At 66.7% G+C, this 20,808-nt stretch overlaps 1 protein-coding gene across 1 annotated transcript in view; it reads right to left on the reverse strand.

Moving 5' to 3' along the window:
• Positions 1–130: 130 nt before the first annotated feature.
• The window catches only part of RSPH14 (radial spoke head 14 homolog), a 50,503-nt gene continuing 29,825 nt past the window's right edge, over positions 131–20,808 (reverse strand). Inside the window, exons 4-6 of the mRNA XM_008157202.3 lie at positions 2,033–2,258; positions 931–1,067; positions 131–391 (exon numbers count right to left, since the gene is read on the reverse strand). Coding sequence (XP_008155424.1) covers positions 153–391; positions 931–1,067; positions 2,033–2,258 — 602 coding nt within the window. The 3' untranslated portion in view covers positions 131–152. The remainder of the gene's footprint in view (positions 392–930; positions 1,068–2,032; positions 2,259–20,808) is intronic.

Consider the following 20,808-nt stretch of genomic DNA (forward strand, 5'->3'; position numbering starts at 1 on the left):
CCTCGCCTGGCCACCTGTGACCTGGCCCTTCTGGGCCGGGCATGTCCTCTTTGGCAGGAGAGAGAGAGGACCAGGCTCCATGAACACAAGTGAGAGGCAGGCCCGAGAGAAAGCAGCTCAGCCCGTTTATTCCGGTCTGGCCGCGGGGGTGCTCAGGGTTTCCACTCGATGACCTTGATGGCCACCTGGGCCGCTCGCTGCACAGCCTCGCTGGGGTCCGCCTCCAGGACTCGGAAGGTGTGCACGTGGGCCTTCAGGATCTTGCGGCCCTCGGGGGCCTCGGCCAGCATGGTGAGGGCCTTGATGGCGTTCAGGCGGGCCTTCTGCAGCGACGACACCAGCAGGCCCAGCAGCGGGTGGATGGCTTCCGCATCCAGGGCCGCGTACTTCCCTGTGGGCGACCAGCACCAGGCGTTCCGCGGGGCGCCTGCCCACCTCCTCTCACCCCCCTCCCCAGGCCCCCCCCCCCCCGGCCTCCAGCCTGCTGTCCTCAGGGGAGGCGCCACCTGCTACCGGAGTGCCCTCATTTACCCCCACGCAGGCCCCGGCCCCTCCTCCCCTCCGGCCCCCTAACTGGCTTCTCCCTTCCATCCTGGTGGCTGCCCCTCAACCCCACCTTTACAAGGCAACACAAGGGTCTCTTAAAAATTAACACCCAGCCCCGCTGCGTGGGGCTCAGTGGTTGAGCGTCGACCCAGGAACCAAGAGACCACCGGTTCGATTCCTGGTTGTGGGCTCGATCCCCAGTAAGGGGCGTGCAGGAGGCAGCCCATCAATGACTCAGCACTGGTGCTTGTCTCTCTCCCTCTCCATTTCCTTCTGAAAGAACATTTGAAGAGAAGCTGGGTGGGGCTGTGGTGACCCCCCCACACACCACTCCCACCACCAGGCCCCCACCCGCCGCCTGGACCCCAGCCCCGGCCGCCTCACCTTCCGTGGTCACGGTGGCGTACATGAGGGCGCCCGCGGCGTTGGCCTGCACCTCCTCCACCGGGTCTTGCAGCAGGTGCACCAGGATGGGGATGACGTCATGCCGCCACACCTGCTTCTTGCCCTCCAGAGGGATGCTGGGCCAGAGAGGGGAGCGTCAGGGTCTGCCTGGGTGGAGCCAGGGAGCCGGACCTGGGACCAGCCAGGGGGACACCAGAGACGGGACTTGTGCTGGGACCAAGGCCTGGGCCCCGGGGGCAAGGGGGCACTGACAGGAAGTTGAGCCTCAGTCCCATGCCCAGACCATCCGGGAGCCTGGCCGGGGGCCGCTAAAGGTGAGACCCCACCCCCACCCCGGAGCCAGGGCGCGATGGAGCCTTGCCCTAAGGTATCACGGGGAGAAACCCGATGGATCTCCAGCCCAACGCAGAGGAGCAGGGTGGGGGGACGGAGGGGGAGGGACGGGACGGGGAACCACAGGGAGACTCCTTCTGTCTCCGTAAGAAGCTCAGCTGCCAGGACCGAAGCCGCCAAACAGCAGCCACCTCGGGCGAGATGACCTTTTTGGTCACTTTTCAAATATATATTTTTTATTCATTTCCGAGAGGAAGGGAGAGAGAGAGAGAACATCAGTGATGAGAGAGAATCATGGACCGGCTGCCTCCTGCACGCCCTCCACTGGAGATGGAGCCCACAACCCGGGCCTGTGCCCTGACCAGGAATCGAACCGTGACCTCCTGGTTCAGAGGTCAACCTTCAACCACCGAGCCACGCCGGCCGGGCTTTTTGGTCACTTTCAATCCCGGCATCACGCGACGCCGTGAAGATGAACGTGGTGGACTCCCCCAGAGCTTCACCCCCTGGCCTCCATGGGGAGGGGTCCTGCGCACCGTGAGATGGGGAGCAGCCTCCCTGCCCCCTGCCCCCTCTGTGCCAGGGGCACCCCTCCCTCCCACGCTGCCACACCAGGACCGTCTCCCCACGGATGTGCTGCTTGTCTCCTGGGGGGGCGGGGGCAGAGCTCCTGGGCCCGCTGTGAGGCCAGCCGGGCCGCCACCCGCCCGCCTGCTCCTTCCTGTCGGGCCCCGCGGCCGGGCCTCACCTGACGGCGATGAGCGTGCGGGCGGCCTTGCAGCGGATGGTCTCGTTGGGGCTGAGCAGCTTCTCCTTGAGGAAGGGCACCACGCGGCTGTTGAGCGCCTCGGTGGCGTCCTCCTGCAGGCAGGCCGCCAGCGTGTCCAGCAGGATCTCCTGGATGCCCTCCTCCTCCCGGTGCAGCTTGCGCACCAGCGAGGGGATCAGGCCGCTGCTGACGATGCCCTTGGCCCCTGCGGGGACGGAGAGCGCACTGAGGGGGCGCCGTGTCCCCCCACGCCGGGTCACGCAGGGTGACAGGCAGGGGTGGGGTCCCCGAGGCCCCCGAGGACCCGGGAAGGTGCCAGCCTTTGGTCGCCTATGACTGGGGGCATCGCTCTTTTTATTAAGATATATTTTTTATTGATTTTAGAGAGGGAGAGAGAGGGAGAAAGAGAAACATCCATGAGGAGAGAGAATGATGGATCGGCTGCCTCCTGCACACCCCACACTGGGAATGGAGCCCGAAACCCGGGCATGTGCCCTGACCGGGAATTGAACCCCGACCTCCTGGTTCCTAGGCCAACACTCAACCAAGGGGTCTTGAAGTGTCCCAGGTGGGGCTCCACGTGGCATGGCTGGGGCACTGGCGCTGGGGAAGTCCCTCCCGGGGCATGTCTGCGGAGGCTGCCGAGGAGAACCCAGAGCCGGCCGGTGGCACCCCTAGGGGCCCAGCTCCCCCGTGCCCAGAGCAGCACTCACGGGGCAGTGAGCGGGACGCCACCAGGGGGCACAGCCCTTCCCCACGGCGCAAGGGCGGCCGTCACCGCTGCCCTGCGGCCCACCGTGCCCTGCCTCCCCACCAGCTCACACCGCGGCCCCCCAGAGGCGGCCCGGCAAGCACCTGTCTCTTCCGCCTCCCCAGCTAAGCCTTCTAATTTACTCCAGAGACAAGTCAACAGGTTCATTAGCCTAAAGGTCTCTGAGTGCCAATTAGCGCCAGGGTTTCCTCTTTGAAGGCATCGCCCCGGTCTTTTCCTCTGGCTCTCAAAGGACATCAAATGGCCGCCCCGGGGTGAGGGGTGGGGTGAGAGGGGCGAGAGGCAGTCCGCGGCCGGCAGAGCCAGCAGCGCCCGCCCGGGGCCCCTGGCCAGGTTCTCGCTGGGGTGGGGGAGCAGCCATTTGCTCTCGGGTCACCACGCCAGTTTCCTGATTGCTTAAGGTTTACTGAACACCATTTCAAAAAAGGCCCAAGTTGGACTCCTCCGTGTGCCAGTGTGTGACCTCGGACAAGGCGCTTGGCCTCTCTGAGCCTGGCTTCCGCACTGCCTACCTGGGAGGGGGTTGCGCGATGCCAGTGGGGTAGCAGGTGGGAACGGCCTCTGTGCAAGGGACTGTCACCGTAGGCCCAGGACATGTGGGCCCAGCACAGCAAGAGTCTCCCGAATTCCACCAGCACGGGGTCCCCGCCGCAAGCAAGAGCCTGTGGGGGGCCGGGGGAGGCTGGGAGGAGTGGAATACAAAGGCAGACGCTGTGCAGTCCCTGCCCCGCAAGCGCCTCTCGGACAGACCCCTGACCGACGCCCCCGACGCCCCCTGCTCCTGCTGTGCTTCCCCTGCCCCAGGCCTGGGGCCCTCTCGGCCCAGCTCACAGTGGAGAGGTGCCCATGCCACTTCCCAGGAAGGCCTCTGCTGGCTGATGAGGGAGAGGGTCCTGGGGGGGGGGGGGAATTTGTGCATCATCATCATCCCGTCAGGGCTTGACTGTGGCCTCCCTTGCTATAGGGACTGGCCTAGGGAGACCCAGGGACAGGGACAGCTGCTGGAGCCACGGGGGGTGGGAGGGAGGGGCGGGGGAGGGGCGGCTTGAGGGGAGGCGGCGCACAGGGAGGGGGTCGAAGTCAGAAAGTCGCGATATTGGCCCTGGCCTATTCGGCTCCGTGGACGGAACGTCGGCCTGCAAACAGAAGGGTCCCGGGTTCGAATCCGGTCAAGGGCACGTACCTCGGTTGCAGGCTCCTCCCCGGCCCGGGCCCTGGTCGGGGCACATGCAGGAGGCAACCCATCGACGTGTTTCTCCCACATCGACGTTTCTCTCTGTCTCTCCCTCTCCCTTCCACTCTTTCTAAAAACCGATGGGACAATATCCTCGGGTGGGAATTAAAAGAAATAAAGCTGTGGTCTTGGAGGTCATCACCACCTGATGAGGAAACCGAGGCCCAGAGAGGCAACGCAGGTGCCCAAGGCCACACAGCAGCGGGGCGGGCCGGGCCCTCGGCTCCCGGGCCTCCTTTCCCGGCCTCCGCCTGCAGAAGGCTGGGCACGGGGACGGTTTGTTTGGAGACGGAGGGAGAACATTAAAAATAAAACGCGCGCCGGGTGTGCCTTGCTGCTCGTTCACTTCGCTGCTTCTCAGCTGAAAGGAGAGTCGGGGCCTGGTTATTTATAACTAACCCAGATCGGCAACGGCGTGTTCGAGTGTGCGTGGGGGGTGCGCAGACCCCGAGGAAACAAACTGGAGGGCCCAGCTGGCCCCTCACAGCCTGAGAACTGGCCGGCAGGGGGTGGGGAACGGGACAAGGGGGGCTCACAGCCAGGTCAGCGGCAGGGGCCATCGCCAGAGGCCCAGAGGCGGCAAGCCACACCGCCGGAGCCTGGGGGGCGGGCGGGAGGGGGGCTGGGGGGGCGTCAGCGAGGACCCGTCCTTACAGCACAGGTTGCCACGTGAGGCGGTGAGGAATTCCAGGGCCCCAGGGGGCCCGATGGGCAGGAAGGGAGGCTCGGGGAGCTGGGCCTCGGGGGGCTGAGGGGTGAAGCACGAGCCCCCGGTGTTTGGGGAGGCCCCGATTCCGCGTGGCTGGGTGCGTGCGGCGGCTGATGAGCCGGAAAGCTCCGCTGGGACTGAGGGTCCCCATGTCCACAGGGGGACCCCACTTGGGTTGCGGTTTGGGCGTTTCCTGGGGGAGGGGTTGACGCCACCACCGCGGGCTCTCCTCAGCCCGCTGCCCCTGCGGGTGGGCGAGATGCCGCAGGGCGGGTTCGCCACCAGGCCCTGCTCCTCCTTCCACCAGAGCCCAGCTGTGGGCTCTGGTCCCGACGGAGCGCTGGCCCTGCCCTGGGGACCGCACATCTGTGCCCGGCCCCCCGGGCCCCCCTCGACTCACCGTGACTCACCCGCCCAGCTTTCGCCTTGTACGGCCCCCTGCCCTGAGCTCCTGGCACACGGACCCCCACGCCGGTGCCCGCCGCTGCTCGTGGGGACCCTGCTCCGTCCGCGGCTCACTCAGCCTCGCTCCAAAGGCGCGGGACATGGCCCACCACGTCTTCCATCTCGAGACACACCCTCCGCGTGGCTCTGGGACCCTCCACGCCCTGGCCTCCTGGCCACCCCTCCAGCTGCTCCTCCAACTGCTTAGCAGGCGCCACCCCTTCCTCCAGCATCTCCTACGCCTCCCCCCCGCCCTCCCCGCCCGATGTCTCTGCTTTATTTTCTCGGGACTGACTAGTTGTCATTTTTACCATCTGATTCTGCATATTAGGACAACGCATGTTGTGGGAACATGCCTACTGTAAATGGAAAACAAAACACTGTCTCCCTCCCTCTCACATTTAAAAACACTAACCGGAGCCGCCCGGCGTGGCTCCGTGGTTGAGCATCGAGCCATGAACCAGGAGGTCAGGGCACATACCCGGGTTGCGGGCTCGATCCCCAGGGTGGGGTGTGCAGGAGGCAGTCGATCCATGATTCTCTCTCCTCATTGATGCATCTCTCTCTCCCTCTCCATTCCTCTCTGAAATCAATAAAATATATATTTTTTAAATTAATCTTAAAACTCCCCAGTGGGTCTTAGGCCAGTGTCCCTAATTCTACACGCGGGCCACCCGCCTGGCATGACTGCCCAGCCCCGCCGCAGCCTTGTGCTTGCGCACCCTCACGCGCTCACTGGCCTTCGCTGGGGTCTTGCGGGCCTCACGCCCCTCCACGCCCAGTGCCTTCCCCACCTTGGAACTTGCTTCTCTCCTGCCGCCAGTCACGGGCCACTTCCCCCTCCTGCTGTCCCACTGCCCAGGGCCTCCCCTGCCACACGCCCCCGGGCCCCCGGTGGGTCTCCGCCGTCCAGCCCCGAACAACTGTCCTGGTGGATCGTGTCCTGCTGTCGGCCTCTGCCCCGCCGCCAGGAGGGTGGAGCAGGCAGGGCTCGGTCTGTCAGAATCCTAGAACTGTGCCCTGGCTGCGCCTGGTGCCGAGGAGGCCATCGGTGAGGGCTGCTGTGTGAAGGATTAAATGGGCGGTTGATGCCATGTGACCTTTCCCGCCGCAGTGGACCCCTCAGCACGCTGTGCCGCCATGGAGGGTCACCTCATGCTCGCATCTAGGTTTGCCCTCGCCCGCAGCTCAGCTCGAAGCCCTGGTCCTGCAACAGACTCGGTTCTCGCTCGTCTTCGGACAAGCGCCAATGTGTGTTTTTCCTCAGCATCACCCTCTAGGGCAGTGGTTCTCAGCCTTCCTAACCCCGCGACCCTTTAACACAGTTCCTCGTGTGTGGTGACCCCCAACCATAAAATTATTTTCATTGCTACTTCGTAACTGTAATTTCACTACAGTTAGTGAATTGTAATGTAAATATCTGCGTTTTCCGATGGTCTTAGGCGACCCCCAGGTTGAGAACCACTGCTGTAGAGCCTAAGACCATCGGAAAACACAGATATTTACATTACGATTCATTAACAGTAGCAAAATTACAGTTATGAAGTAACAACGAAAATAATTTTATGGTTGAGGGTCACCACACCATGAGGAAGTATATGAAAGGGTCCCGGCGTTAGGGAGGTTGAGAACCACTGCTCTAGGTCAGTGGTCGGCAAACTCATTAGTCCACAGAGCCAAATATCAACAGGACAACGACTGAAATTTCTTTTGAGAGCCACATTCTTTAAACTTAAAACTATATAGGTAGGTACATGGTTAGTAACTTAATTAGGGCACGTGGTATTTTGTGGAAGAGCCACACTCAAGGGGCCAAAGAGCTGCATGTGGCTCGCGAGCCGCGGTTTGCCGACCACTGCTCTAGGGTGTCCCCTTTGGATAGAAGAGAAAACGGAGGCTGGGCCAGGTCCGTCACCCGAGGGTGCACAGGGAATGGCAGCAGAGCCGGGCCTGTGCGTCGCTGTCAGCCCCCCGTCCCCTCGGATGCACCCGAGGCAGGGCCCGTGCCATCGCCCTCCTGTTGTCAGAGCTGCGGGCCTCTGTGTGGTCCACAGGACAGGCGGGCACGCAGGGGCCCAGCCTAACCCAGCCAGGTGCTCCGCCAGGGAGGACACGCACACAGAGGAGCCCCCGATTGCGAGCCGCATCCCTTTGGTCCTCGTTGGCCGCCTCGGTCCACCTCTGGGTGCCCATCACCAGGCTCTGTCCTGTCCCTGACCGTGTAGGCGGCCCCGTCACAGGTGGTCTCCATTGCACAGCAGAGGAATCGCACCAGAGAGGTCACGGGATGATGCTGGTGCCACGGCGCCCAGCGGGCAGAGCCAGATCCCCCTGCCTCTGTCTCCCGACCACAGACCTGGGCTGGGGCCAACACCCCGTCTGCCTCTGCCAGCGGTCAGCGCCAGTGCTCCCACGCCCACGAGTGGGGTGCTCCTTGTAATATGACCACGACGGTGGAAAGCGCCGAGGTCAGCGTTGGCACCGGCGATTGCTCCTCCGCGTTAGGATAACGGAGAAGACAGCATGGACGCACAGGAGTGAGGGTCTCGGGGCGCGGAGGCCCACAGATGGGCTCTCTGAAACGGAAAGCAGAACCGGGCAGACTGCCCTCGGATGCATTTTGCTGAGCATCCCATGCCTTCCACACGCCTCCTTCCCAAAGGCGGCACTGGGACCCTCACTGGGCTGGCTCCCACTCGCCTCTCTGGTCTGGGGGACACTCCTGGGCCCTTCTCCCTGCCCCGCTTCCAGGCAATCCATCTTCCGTGGTCAGAATTGCCAGGGGCCCTGAGAGCTGGCGGGGGGTGGGGGGGGTGGGGGCCGAGCCAAGGCCGGCTGAGGCCCCTCCCACCGCTGCACAAACCTCGCGGGCGTGAACCTTGAGGACTGCACCCCTTTCCCACATTGCATTCTAGCGGATTGTCGCCACGAGCCAGGGAAGCGGGTGCCGCTAGCTCCACTTTGCAAAACAGGCCCTGATAGGTCAGTCGGTTGCCCAAGGTCGCGGAGCTCGGAAAAGGCCGAGCTGGGTTGGGACTGGGGCCGGCGGAGGGCAGGGGCCATCGGCCGCTCTCAAGCTCGGGCTCCAGATCCGCTAGGGGCAGCGCCACCGGGTGGGCGCCTCGGGGCGGCCGGGTCCCGGGGATGCCCGCGCCCGCAGCGCGTACGGGGTGGCGGCGCGCGCCCAGCTGCGGCCCCGCCCCTTCCAGCCGCCATTGGGCCGCGGAGGCGTCCATCAGCCGCTCGTACCCAATGAGCAGCGACCCAACGCTGCTGGCGGGGCGGCGGCGCCCGGCGCGTGGTCGCCGGCGGGCGCGCGGCACCCCCGCCCGCGGTTGCCCGGCAACGCGCTGCGCTCGCGGCTCCGCCCCCTGCCGGCGGCGGCAGCGCGGGGCGGGCGGACCCGCGGGCGGCGGGCGGCGCGGGAGAGCGGGCGGGCGGGCGGAGGGAGCCAGGGCGGCCGGAGTGTGTGCGCCGCCCGCGGTCCGATCACGTCCCCGCGCGGGCGCTGCCACCCGCGTCGTGCGGATCCGGGGCGCCACGGCCCGCGCTCACCACCCCGCCCTCCCGCCCGCGCCGGCCGGAGCAGCTCGGCGGATGCTCGGTGCTGCGGCCCAGAGGTGAGTGAGTGGCCCCGTGGCCCCGGGAGGGCGGCGAAGCCTCGGGGGGCCGGGGGCGCGGCCGGGGCATCCACCCCACCCCCACCCGGGGCCCCGCCCGGGCCTTTGTGCCGGGGATCCGCCCGGGCTGGGGGTGCCCGGTGCGGCGACTGGGATGCCCGGCTGGGGTAGGGGGGCGACGAGGGCGGGGATGCCAGGGCGGTGGCCAGGGGGTGGCCGCGGGCCCAGCAGGTGCTGGAGACGGGGTACCCCCCGGCGGGGGAGCCGACGGGAGGGGGCGGCTGCGGGCCGGGCTGGTGGACAGCGGCCGCTGGGGATGCCGCGCCGCCCACCCCCCCGCCAGCAGTTGCGGGTGCGGAGCAGGGGCCGGGCGACCTGCGGGCGCGGCGCTGAGGCTGGGTCTCCCCCTTCGGGGGAGCGGGGAGGCGGCGGCCGGGGCGGCGGGTGCGCCAGCGCGTGGCCGTGGCGGAGCCGGGGGAGAGGGCCCCGGAGGCCTGCGCCCGAGCGCGGATGGCTCTCGGTTTTCGGCGATCGCTCTGGCGGCGAGCAGGTTGCTCCGAGGCGTTCCGAGCGAGAGGAGTATCGACCGACCCGCTGCGATTTTGCTACGTTCCTGGCTCAATATTTTTTTTCCCTTAAAAGGCGGTGGGGGTGTTTCGGGGGGAGGGGTGCGAGGGCCTCCGGGCTGGGGCTCGGGATCCTGCGGGAGATCCGAGGGGGGCTCTGCCTTGGGGGCGGCGCTGCGCCTCTGGGTGACGGCAGGAGCCCGCCTGGGCCTGGAACTGGGGTTCTCTGGGGCCAGGATGGAGAGGCAGCCGCGGCCCGGGTTCCGGGGAGCCCGTGTCTGAGGATGCAGGGGCCCGCCTGGTGCCTGGGAGGCGAAGTTGGCCGGCCTGCAGGACACAGCCCAGCCCCTGGCCGGCTTTTTTTCCTGCCCAAGTGATCTCCCTGCCCTGGGGACCGGTCCGGCTGCCTTGGCTCTGTCTGGAGGTGGCTCCTGGGCCAAATTCGATTAAGCAAATATTTACTGAGCGTTTGCCCCCCCCCCCCAGGGCCTGGCGCTGGGGTGGGAGTGGACGGGCCTGCCCTCCAGGGACTGACTCACACCCCCGCCCCACAGGGGAGCAGTGTCTTTGCTCAGATAACCCAACCCTGAGTGTGGGTTTGGGGGGGTCTCAGGAGGGGACCTCAAAGAGGTGACCCCGGCGAGGGCCAGACAGGCCCGTGGGCAAAGTGGCATTTGAACTGGAGCTTGAAGGGCACGGGCACAGATGGGGTGGGCACTGCCGGCAGAGGGGAGAAAACGGACCAGGGCACAGGAGCTGGGGCAGTCGGGTCTGAGGGGCGCAGAGGGGGGGTGCTTGGGGAGCCCTAGGTGTGGCCGGAGAGGTGGGTGGGGGCCGCCGCGCAGGGGCCGAGGGAGCTGGGGGAAGGGCGACCCCATTGCTTGTCAGCTGGAAAAGGGGGCGGCTCGCTGTGTACTCTGGGAGCTGGCGAGGGCCCAGGGCAGAGCTTGAAAGGCCTCCGAGAGCCCCTGGCAGCCTGGCTACCTGTCCAGGCACCTCGGCCCTGGGGCAAGGCCCGGGCCCTGGGCAGCCACCCACCTCGCCCCCTCCCACCTCGCCCCTCCTAGCCAGGATGGAGGGTGGTGTTTAGCTGTTGCCCCTCTGGGCGTGGACCTCAGGGAGCAGCAGCCGTGCGGGCCTGGGAGTCTCCGTGCCGGGGCTGTGGTGCGGGAGGGCCTGGCCACGCTCGCCCGCCCGTGCTCAGATGAGTGGTGTGCCTTCAGCCACGAGACGCGGCGCCTGGTTTAAAACTCTCCTGCGTTCCTCTCCCACAGACCTGGTCTGCTGAGACAGGAGGAGGATAAGTCATGCCCCCCGCCCCCCGAAGGCCAGGTCACCTCTGCCCTCGGCCTGCTTGCTCTCTGGCTGCCAGTCCCCCCCTCCCCCCAACCCCCCCACTTTCAAATTTGGGGTGAGGTCCAGGGGGTTGCAGTGAGAACACGCAGCCCACCTGCCCATTGGGGGGCTTCCCTCTGTGCCTGTGGCCCGCTCTGTTCCGGGGGCCTGCCAGGGACTCTAAATTGGGGACACGGGGAATACATTCCCCCCTCTGTCCCAGCTGCTCAGCGCTTCTGTTTCCTGGGGTCCCAGGAGGGGAACCGCCTTGGTCTGGTTCTCAGGAGCTCGCAGGGCGATGCCGGGCACTCTGGGTACCCAGGTGGGCTCGGGGAGGCTGCCCAGGGTCCCTGCCGAGAGGCCAGTGGGTGGGGCGCCCAATCGCAGGGAAGGCGGCCCAGGCTCGGGGTGTGGCCTCGGCTGGTTGTCCTGCGATGACAGGGACAGCGGGCGGGCCTTACCCCTGGGTGTGAGGGCGTGGCAGCCCCGTGCTGCCCCACACCAGCCCTCGGGTCTGGAACCCGGTGCGCGAGGGCCTTCCCGCTGCAGCTGACCAGGCGGGGCCGCAGGAACTCTGAAGGAGGCAGATTAGCCGCTGCTCTCCCGCGGCCCCAGGAAGGAAACCTGGGGGAGCCCGGGCCCCAGGGGCAGGCCTTGGAGCACCAGGGTTGGCAGGAAGGAGGGCGGAGGAAATGGACAGGCATCGGGCGGCCGCTGTATCGGTCCGGGCAGAGCCGCAGGGCGGCCTGACAGCTGGTGCAGACGGGGCGCGGCCCGGGGCAGGCGTGGCAGGGCCCAGGCCCCGCAGGGTGGGGCGGGGGAGGGCCGAGCTCCGGGTGAGGCGTAGAAGACCTGGGTCAGGACCTGGCCACGCTGCCCCCGGCCCATCCCTGTCCTCTCTGAGCCACCTCGTCCTCGCCCATAAGCAGAGCCAACGTCCCTGCACAGGCCCCCCACTTCCCCAGCGCAGGTGCCCCCCTCGCATTTGGCCCGTGAACTCACAGGGACTAACTCACAGAGACTGTCTGAGGCCTGGAGCCTGGGAGGAGGCGTCAGCCCTCACGCTGCTCATTCAGTCGTTCCCCCGGCTGATATTTCCCGCCCCTGCCGAGGGCCCGCCCTGTGCCAGGCACAGGGACACGGCGGAGCAGAACCGACGCCGCGTCCACTCTGGCACCCACATCAGACAGGAGGCCGGCCCAGCACGTGGGCAACTGAATGCGGGGAAGGATGGGCGCCGTGAGAGGGGAGAGCCTGTGGCGTCGGCGCAGTGCGTGGCGAGGCCATGGGCGAGGCGGGTGATTGACAGAGAAGAGCCGCAGAAGAGGGGATGGCAGGTGCAAACGCACCGCGGGGGGCGGGGGGGCGCGCGGAGGGCACGGGGAAATCCACGTGGCTGCGGCCCAGGAGAGGGGGCGGAGCTGCGAGAGGTCAGGGAGGGCCCCGCAGGCCCCGGTGAGCCTGGAGGCTCGCAGCTTTGGATCAGGAGACAGGAGCTAATTTCACTTTCAAAAGCCCCGCCTGGCGGAGGGCGCGGGGGCCAGGCCTAAGGGGTGAGGGGGCTGCTGACCCAGTGGGGCGGGAGCGAGCGGCAGCGGGTGGGGGCACTCGGTGGGACCTGCTGCTGGAGGGGAGGCGAGGAGGAGAGGTCAGAGGTCGGAGCTGGCAATGGTGCGCAGGACGGCGCAGGCTCGGCTGGGAGGGGCAGGGCCCTGGGGGTCGGTCAGACCCTGCAGGACGTGGGTGCACGTGGCGGTCAGAGGGGGGAGGGTCTGGGGACAGGAACCTGGAGTCTGGCACCAAGCGTGTGGGAAGCCAGGGCCCGGCCGAGGCCACGTGGGGGTGGAGGGTAGGTGGGACAGGAGGGCGGGGCCCGGCCTCGGGCCTCCACTGCTCCCGGGGGAGCTGAGAAGGTTCTCTGGACCAGAAGCTGGGGAGAGGCCACGCCAGGGTGTCTCCCCGGAGGGCGGGGCCCGCACAGGCACTGCGAGGACACGGGGTGCATGGCGACTGGGAACGGGCGGGACAGGCCGCACCGTGTGCCGGGCCCTCGTTACCAATGATGAAGCAGCCGGCCGGTGTGGCTCAGTGGCTGGGCATCGACCTGTGAACCAGGAGGTCAGGGTTCGATTCCCGGTCAGGACACGTGCTCTGGCTGTGGGCTCGATCCCCAGTGGGGGGCGTGCAGGAGGCAGCCGATCCATGATTCTCTCTCGTCATGGATGTGTCTATCTCTCTCCCTCTCCCTTCCTCTCCGAAATGAATGAAAATACATATATTTTTAAACGATGAAGCATCTCAGGACAGTGACAACAGAGCATCGCACCAGGCGCGGGCCTGTGCCTGCCGTGCGGTGCCCGGGAGCCGGGTGGGCGGTGGCTGCGAGGACAGTGCCGTGGCCCATCCCCCTCTCTCCCTCCGTCTGCCTCCCTCGGGCTGGTGGTCTGTGTCTGGCACTTGGGGCCACTGGGGTTAGTCAGAGCCACCCTCCGAGCCCCACCCCAGCCCCCCGAATGTGCTTTCTTCCCCCTCAGGCCCTTGACCGCCCCCGCGGCCTCCGGCGGGAGCCACAGCTCAGGGCTGCAGGCCTTTGCGTCCTGCGGTCAGGACCTGGGCCGGCGCAGGGCGGCCTCACCCAGCAATGGCTTCCTTGAGTTCCTCTCCCTCCGAGGAGCCTGCGCCATCGCCGGGCCCTGAGTGTCCGCTTCTAAATGAAGGTGTGACTCTTAGAGGCTTCCCCGGAGGATCCACCAAGAAGGGAGGCTGTTAGAAACCATGGTGCCGGGAGGGTCTTTTCTTTATCTAATTTTTAAAAATTGATTTCAGAGAGGAAGGGAGAGGGAAAAAGAGACAGAAACATCCGTGATGAGAGGGAGTCATTGATGAGCTGCCTCCTGCACATCCCACACTGGGGATCGAACCCACAACCCGGGCCTATGCTCTGACCGGGAGTTGAACCGTGACCTCCTGGTTCATAGGTCGACGCTCAGCCACTGAGCCACACCGGCCGGGCCGGGGGGTAGGAGGGTCTTTACAAACCGCGTCAGGCCCCACGCTCCCTCCAGGAGCCTCGAAGCAGAAGCCCGCCCCGTGTCCCCGAAGGCCTGCCCTGGCGGTGCCCGCAGAGATCGAAGCAGACCCTCCAGGAAGGGACCCTGCCCACTGAGCACCCCCAGCCCTGGCGGGGTGGGGGCTGACCTCCCCCACAGGCCTGCCCCTGAGTCCTGGAGGTCACGGCCGAGTTGAGTGGAGGAGAGAGGACTCCAGTGCACAGTCCCCGGGGCCAAGCGCGTGCCCAGGCGTTCTCGGGGAACGCAGGGGGCTGCTCTGGGTTACGGGGGGCAGGTGCCTTTCGGGGGGGCTGGGGGACACAGAAGCTCTTCACCCTCCACAACCAGCTCTGCCAAGAGGGGCTGTTTCACCTCCGTCTCCTCCCAGTTACGGAGCCTGAGACCTGGGGGACGGGCTTTCCCGAGTGGGGACCGGCGGCCCGGGAACGTGTCCGAGGCCCTGAGGTGGCCCACCCTCCCTCCGGCGGCCTGCCCGACGGCTTCTCATGCTGGGACCGCAGGCCCAGGTCCCCGCATCCGGGATTGGATGCCTCGGGCTGACGCTGGCCCCTCGGGGACATGGAATACTTGGCGGGGCCTTGGCCAGACGGGGGACCCGTAGTCGGGACATAGAGAGGACGTCCATGGGAAACCGTCTGAGAGGGAGAGGCAAGACCCCGGTGGTCGGAAAGGCACCCGGTGCCCACGTGATGGTGGGCGGCCTTTCCCGGTGGCACCTGTGCCCAAGCCCAGCTCAGCCGGGCAGCTCAGTGCGGGCGACAGGGCGCTGGATGGAAAGCCGGGAGCCCTGGGTTCTAGTCCCGGCCCTGCCTGTGACGCTGACGCTGGCGAATCCGTCCTCTCCACTCTCTGGACCTCAGCGGCCTCCTCTTTCAATCGGCCCTGGTCACGGTGCAGGCAGTTTCCGTTTCTTATACCGACGCCCGAGCGGCTGCCCGGCGCCCGGCGGGAAGGGCCTGAGGCCGCGCTGAGGCTCAGGAGGAAAGCCGTGGTGGCCGAGGAGCCATGGCCGCAGTGGGCACCCGGGGCAGGCTTTGGGCGTGCTCGCCAGGGACTGGCCACCCCTCAGCCTTGCCCAGCAGCTTCAGCTCATCCTTCACCTCCCTTTCCGGGCCCTTCTTTCCGGACACGCACCCCGACCCCAGGTTAGGGGAGGACCCGACCTCCTCCTCCGTGCTCCCCAGCGGCATCAGGCGTCTAACTGGCAACCGGGTCCTTGTTACTGCCTCTTCCCAGGGCGGCCTCTCTGTCCCCTGTCCCCTGGGTGAGAGCCAGCTCTGCCCCGCACAGACCCGCCTGCCGGGATCAGGCGGGACCAGATGACCACGGAAACCTGCCACCCTGTGTGGCTTAGGCTCTCGGCGTCGGAGGAGGGGGACAGCACAGGAGGAGGGAGAGTGACCGAGGAGGCCACGGGCAGCGTGGGGTGGCGGGGAGGGGGCCAGGCTGGGGACGGAGCCGTCTCCCCGTGAGGAACCTGCTCTGAGGCCACCCACCTCCGTGCTGACTGAGGACCTGGCCGTGTGCCTTCCCCTCCCCTGCCCCCTGCCCCCCTCTTTGTGGCCCAGCCTCTGACCCCAGCTGCCCCCGTTGTGTGTGACCTCTGGCCTGCCCAGCCCATCCCCTCTGGCTTCCCTTGGCCCCATGAGGTGACCACCAGGACCCCAGCCGGCCTGCCGCCCGTCCCTGTCGGTGCGTGTGGGTTCGGTAGCCCTGTCCCTGGGCTGGGCTGGGCTCCAGCACGGCCGCCCCTCCCCCACCCTGCTCACAGCCTTCCGTTACTTCCGATGTGCTGTGCAAACATATTTCTCGATAAAATGCTGGGAAGAAAAATAGAGTGTTGCCTCCATTATCCAATTTCTGATTAATCAAACTCTCTTTGTCCTCAGCCAAAATCTATTCATTTCCCTTAAACACTGAGCCGGTGCCAAGCATCGATTCCCTCTGTGAGAGCACCAGGCACATCCCGCCCTGCCCTGCCCTGTGGCGGGGAGGAGGGGCCCATGGTACCCCAACACCACCGCCTCTTCCAGGAACCCTGACAGCCTCGCGCACGCCCCCTCTCTGCTCCGGGGCCGGGGCCGGGGCCGGGGCTGTCAGCCTTCTCCTGCGGGCTGTTCTGGGGCTCTCCGGGCAGGACGAGGGGTGCAGGACCGTGCAGGTGTGAAAGGTGCAGGCACCGTGGCGGCCGGGTCTGGAGCGGAAGGGGAGCTGCAGCCCAGGCTCGGGGCGGCCGGTGTCACTGGCAGAGGAGGCTGGAGCGGGCGGGAAGGGTGAGGGCGGGGCTCCTGAACAGGCCTGGGGGTGGGGGTGGGGGCACCCTTCAGTGGCAGCAGCCGCAGCCCGGCCCCAACGGGCTCCCAGGTGAAGGACACCTGCTGGGGCTGTGGCCGGGCAACATCCAAGTTTGCTCAGGCCAGGCGAGAGGCGGCCACACATCTGGCGTGCCCATCTGGTTAAATCAGAGTCCCCACCCAGCCCAGGGCCTGATGGATGGCCACGAGGCACGGTCGCTATGGAAACCAGGGAGCCAGGTCCCTCCCCCGGGGCAGGGGTCCTCCATTGGCTCTTGGCGGAGGCCGCACCTCCCCGTGCAGGGTGCCTCCCTCCGCTTGGACGGAACCTTCCGTTTTATTTATTTATTTCCTCCTGGCCTGGTTTCCTCCTGAGTCAGTGTTCCCAGGCGATGCTATCACAGCTCGTCTGCTCAGCCTTGGCGGCCGTGGGCACGCGGTGGAGGGCACCCAGAGCCTCGGGCTGTCCGGCCCGGGGCAGGGCCTCCCCGGCTGAGGCTGCCTCGCCAAGGCGGAGCGTCTGCTGGGCCTGTCTGCGCTGGGACCTGCGCACACAGCCTGTCCTTCTCCGTCTACTCGGACGGACGCTGGCTCTGAGTAAGGCGGGAGAGGAAGTGGCTGCTGTCGGGGTCTGCTCTAGGGTTAGTGCCAGGCAGGCAGGCAGGTTGGGGCTGGATAAGCCGACCCAGTGGCCAGGGCCCCGGTGGCCGTGAGCGGCTGCGACGAACCCACACACAGTCACGTGTCCCTGGCCCCTTTCCGCGGGCGCAGGCCGTAGCGTCTCACGTATGCACAAGCTACCCTTTTTCCCGACGTTTGCAGAAACTGTGTGATCAGTGTAATGCAAAGCCATCTATAAGCCTTACAGAGCCCGGCCAGTGTGGCTCAGTGGTCGAGCGTCGACCTATGAACCGGGAGGTCACGGTTAGATTTCCGATTTCAGGCTCGATCCCCAGTGTGGGACGCGCAGGAGGCAGCCGATCCATGATCCTATCATTGATGTTTCTATCTCTCTCCCTCTCCCTTCCTCTCTGAAATCAATAAAAATACATTAAAATAAATAAATAAAAGCCTTACAGAAATCTAGGCGCTCAGAAACCCTCTACCCGTCCCTGTCGCTCGCTGGGTGAGTGGGTGCCTGCCTCTCCCGTCGCTCACGGGCCGTGACTGCAGGCTGACGTCCCCGGACAGCAGGCGGCCCGTGCCGGGCACTCGGGCCCCCACCGCTTTGGTCAGTGGTGTTGGCCACACCGCGTGTGTCCGTGGCACGTGGCACTGGAGCGTCCTGTAAGCGGTGCCGTGTGCGTGCAGAAAGGGCGGCCATGGACGTCCAGCGGCCGCTCTGGGAGCCTCAGTGGGAGCCGTGGGGGGTTGGTGTGGGCAAGGCAGCCGTGGGGTGGGGGCAGGGAGTCGTGACAGCTACGAGTCGGGTCCCGGTCACTCTGCCACCTCACCCCGTGAGAATGTCTCTGTCCGTCACACCTGGTGGCTGTGGGTTAACAGACGGGGCGGCAGCTCCAGTAGCTGCTGGGCTGAGACCACCCCGGCCGGCCGGCTCCAAAGATGGGCAGATGCACCCACACTGCTCTGTCTCAGGTGAACGTGCAACATTGGAAGATAAGGAATGCCATCATTCCTACGATGATGCACGGTTCTGCGTGCCCCCCGCCCCAAGGACCCGTCGTATGTTCGGCAGGCTAGGGGTGGGCAGGAATGTGTTTGGGGCGGGGCACCAGCTAACTGGGAAGGGAAGGGGCAGGGAGGGCTGCCCGGGACGTGGGAGGGGGAGAGGAGGGGTGGGCAGGAGGACCCCTGTCCCCTCGTGAGACCGAGAAGATGGGAGGAGGAACCGTAAGCTGGGGGCAGGTGACGAAAGCCCACTGTGCCACGCGGAGTTGGGGGCCTCAGGGCGCTGGCCTGCACCTTGGGGAGGAGTTAATGGACTGGGGCACCGTGGGGAGGGCAGGCACAGGGCGGAGTCTGAGTCCCAGCGGTACCAAGGGCTTGGGAATGGCCCGTGTGTCCGAGGAGGCCGCCACAGTGGGTCCTCAGCTACGGGCCCCTGGTGGCCCCAGGGGGCAAGGTCACGCGAGGTCATGCACTCAGCAGGGAGTGTGGGAGCCTCGGAGCGGCCCCCGCGGGCTCGGTGCCCATCCATCTGTCCTCGCATCTTTCACAGGCGCTGGCTCAGAAGGAAGTAGAGCCGGCAACCGGGGAGCAGAATGGAGGGGGAGGGGCCTCACTTCCCCTGAACGTCCGTCCCGGCCTTCCACTCAACCTGCCTCGCCTGCTCCCTCGTCTCCAGGCGCCGCTCTGATCAGAAACGGCCCGCGGATGCTGGATGCCCAGCCTCGGTCCCGTCCACCCGCCCCCTCCCCGAGCCCCAGCAGAGCGTGTGCAGCGGCCTCAGTTCCCAGAGGGCGGGGGCATGAGCAGACGCCGTGGGGGGTGGAGTGATTGCCCGATGGGGTCTGAGGTGGAGGCCTGGGCCTAGGTGCTGGGAGAGCAGCGAGGGTGCCCTGGGGACAGGCCAGTGGAACTGAGCGGCAGGGCCCTTTCCTGAGAGAGGGTGGCCTCTGGCCTGAGTGAGGGCAGGGGTGTGGCACTGCCCCCACGGCCCAGGAGCCCTCGGCCCCGCCTCGCTGCCTCTGCCCCGGGGTCCCCCGCGTGTGGCCTGGACCCAGGTTCCCTGTGCACCCTTGACACCTCCAAATCCTATGAGGTGACCCGAGGCCCCGCTGTGAGCAGCACCCAGCTCCCCGGAGGGAGGTCCTCCTCGCTTCCCCCTCGGGCCTCTCCTGGGAGGAGGAAGTCCAGTTTGGTGTCTGGAGCGCTCGCATCCTCGGCAGGTGTGATCCCAGTGTTTAACAAACAGCCGGAGGGAGGAGGGGGGTCTGCAGGCGTGGGCTGTTGGTTTGGGGGGTCACCCCCTGGCAGCCTCTAGGTGCACCGGCAGGTGGTGGGCGATCGGAGGCCGGTGAGGAGCCACCGGCAGAGGAGTCCCCAGCTGCTGGAGCCCCGGCGGGTCCACACGTCTGCACCCGCCGCCTCCTCCCAGGTCCCCTCTCCAAGAGCAGCCCTGCTGCGAGCCAGACCCGGGGCGCCCTGAACCCTAACTCCACTGTCCAGCCCATGAGCTCACCTCCCCAGCGCTCAGCACACCGCTGCCCCTCGCCCGACAGACAGCCTCGTGCGGGAGCCGCCGGCTCCAGAACCTGTTCACACCCCCGCTCAGCCTGGCTGCCCAGCGCAGAGGAGAAGCCAGCGCTCACAGTGGCCCCTGTCGGCTCCTCCGGCTCCGGCGCCCGCCTGCTCCTGCCCTCCCTGCCCGGCACAGCCCCACCCAGAGGCCCTGGCACCGGCAGGCCCTGCTGCCCCCTCCTGCTCACGGGCACCTCTCCCCGCACCCGTGGGAGGCTAGCCCAGCTCCACAGCCCTCACACCCGTCCCCGACCCTCGGATCTCGGTGCCTTCCCCCTTCACAGTTCATTCGCCGCCTTCGGTCTGACTCCTGCCCCCCTCACCCTCGGAAACTCGGGCACGGGTCTTTGCTTCGGTCAGCTGTGACCTCCAACCTGCCCACGCGCCGCGCTCAGATCCCCGGCCCAGTGAGCAGCGGGACAATGGAAGGTGCCGCCCCACCCACTGCCACTCCCCTGGCATCTGCACTCACCCCCCGGGGTGCAGCTGAGCCGGGGAACTGCCGGGAGAGCCCCGTGTGGGCCCCAGCGTGTGGGTTCTGGGGGTCGGAAGCAAGAGGTGTCCCCAGCGAGGGAACCACCGCAGCTGTGACTGTGGGGGCTGCCCGAGCAGATGGCAGGCAGCTGGGCGGGACGCAGACAGCGGCCACCGCGGCCACCATCTCCCCTTTCCTCCCAAGCTGCCCGGTGGCTGCCGGTGTGCACTGGCCAGGACCTGATTCTCGGAGCCCAGCCCTCGCCACCAGGCCGTGGGCACGTGCTTCTCAGAGCACAGCCAGGCCTCCTCGGACAGGGCGGCCCTGGACCCTGGCCTGGAAGGGCAAGGGGCGCCCCCCACGGGGCTCGGCACCCCGCGTGCACAGTGGACACTGGGCCAGGACAGCCCTCGCTGCGGGGAAGCCAGGGCCGGTCACCTCCCGCCTCTGTCTCCCACACACGTGGCCTTCGCCCTTTTTTTTCTTTTTTTTGGTAGGTCTCCAACAAAACATTTTTTGGTGATAAAACACATAACGTAAAATCTACCATTTTAGCCGGGTTTCAGGGTGCAGTTGAGAAGGATTAAGTACATCCATAGTGTTGTGCCACCCTCACCGCCCTGTCCCCGTTAAACAGCTCCCCGGCCTCCGCCAGCCCCTCCCTCCCGCTCTCTGCTCCGTGAACTCCGTGCCTCCGGGGACCAGGGACCGCGTGTGCGGGGAAGCGGACAGTGTGTGTCCTTCGGTGACGGGCTGGCTTCACTTGGCGTGCTGTCCTCGAGTCCATCCGTGCGTGGCCTGGGTCAGATCCCTCCCCCCTTGTCTAAGGCCGAGTGTTATTTCCTCGGAAGGATGGCCCCCAGGTTGCGTGTCCACTCCCCGGCCAGCGGACACGGTTGCTCGGCGTCTTGGCTGCCGTGAACACTGCTGCGTGCAAACGGGCGTAGAAAGCTCTCCCCAGGACCCTGACAGCAGTCCCTTCGGGTCTGTCCCCAGACGTGGAATCGCCGGAGCTACGCTAGTTCTATTTTTAA

The sequence above is a fragment of the Eptesicus fuscus genome, chromosome 23, assembly GCF_027574615.1.
Source record: "Eptesicus fuscus isolate TK198812 chromosome 23, DD_ASM_mEF_20220401, whole genome shotgun sequence".
Taxonomy (NCBI): Eukaryota; Metazoa; Chordata; class Mammalia; order Chiroptera; family Vespertilionidae; genus Eptesicus; species Eptesicus fuscus.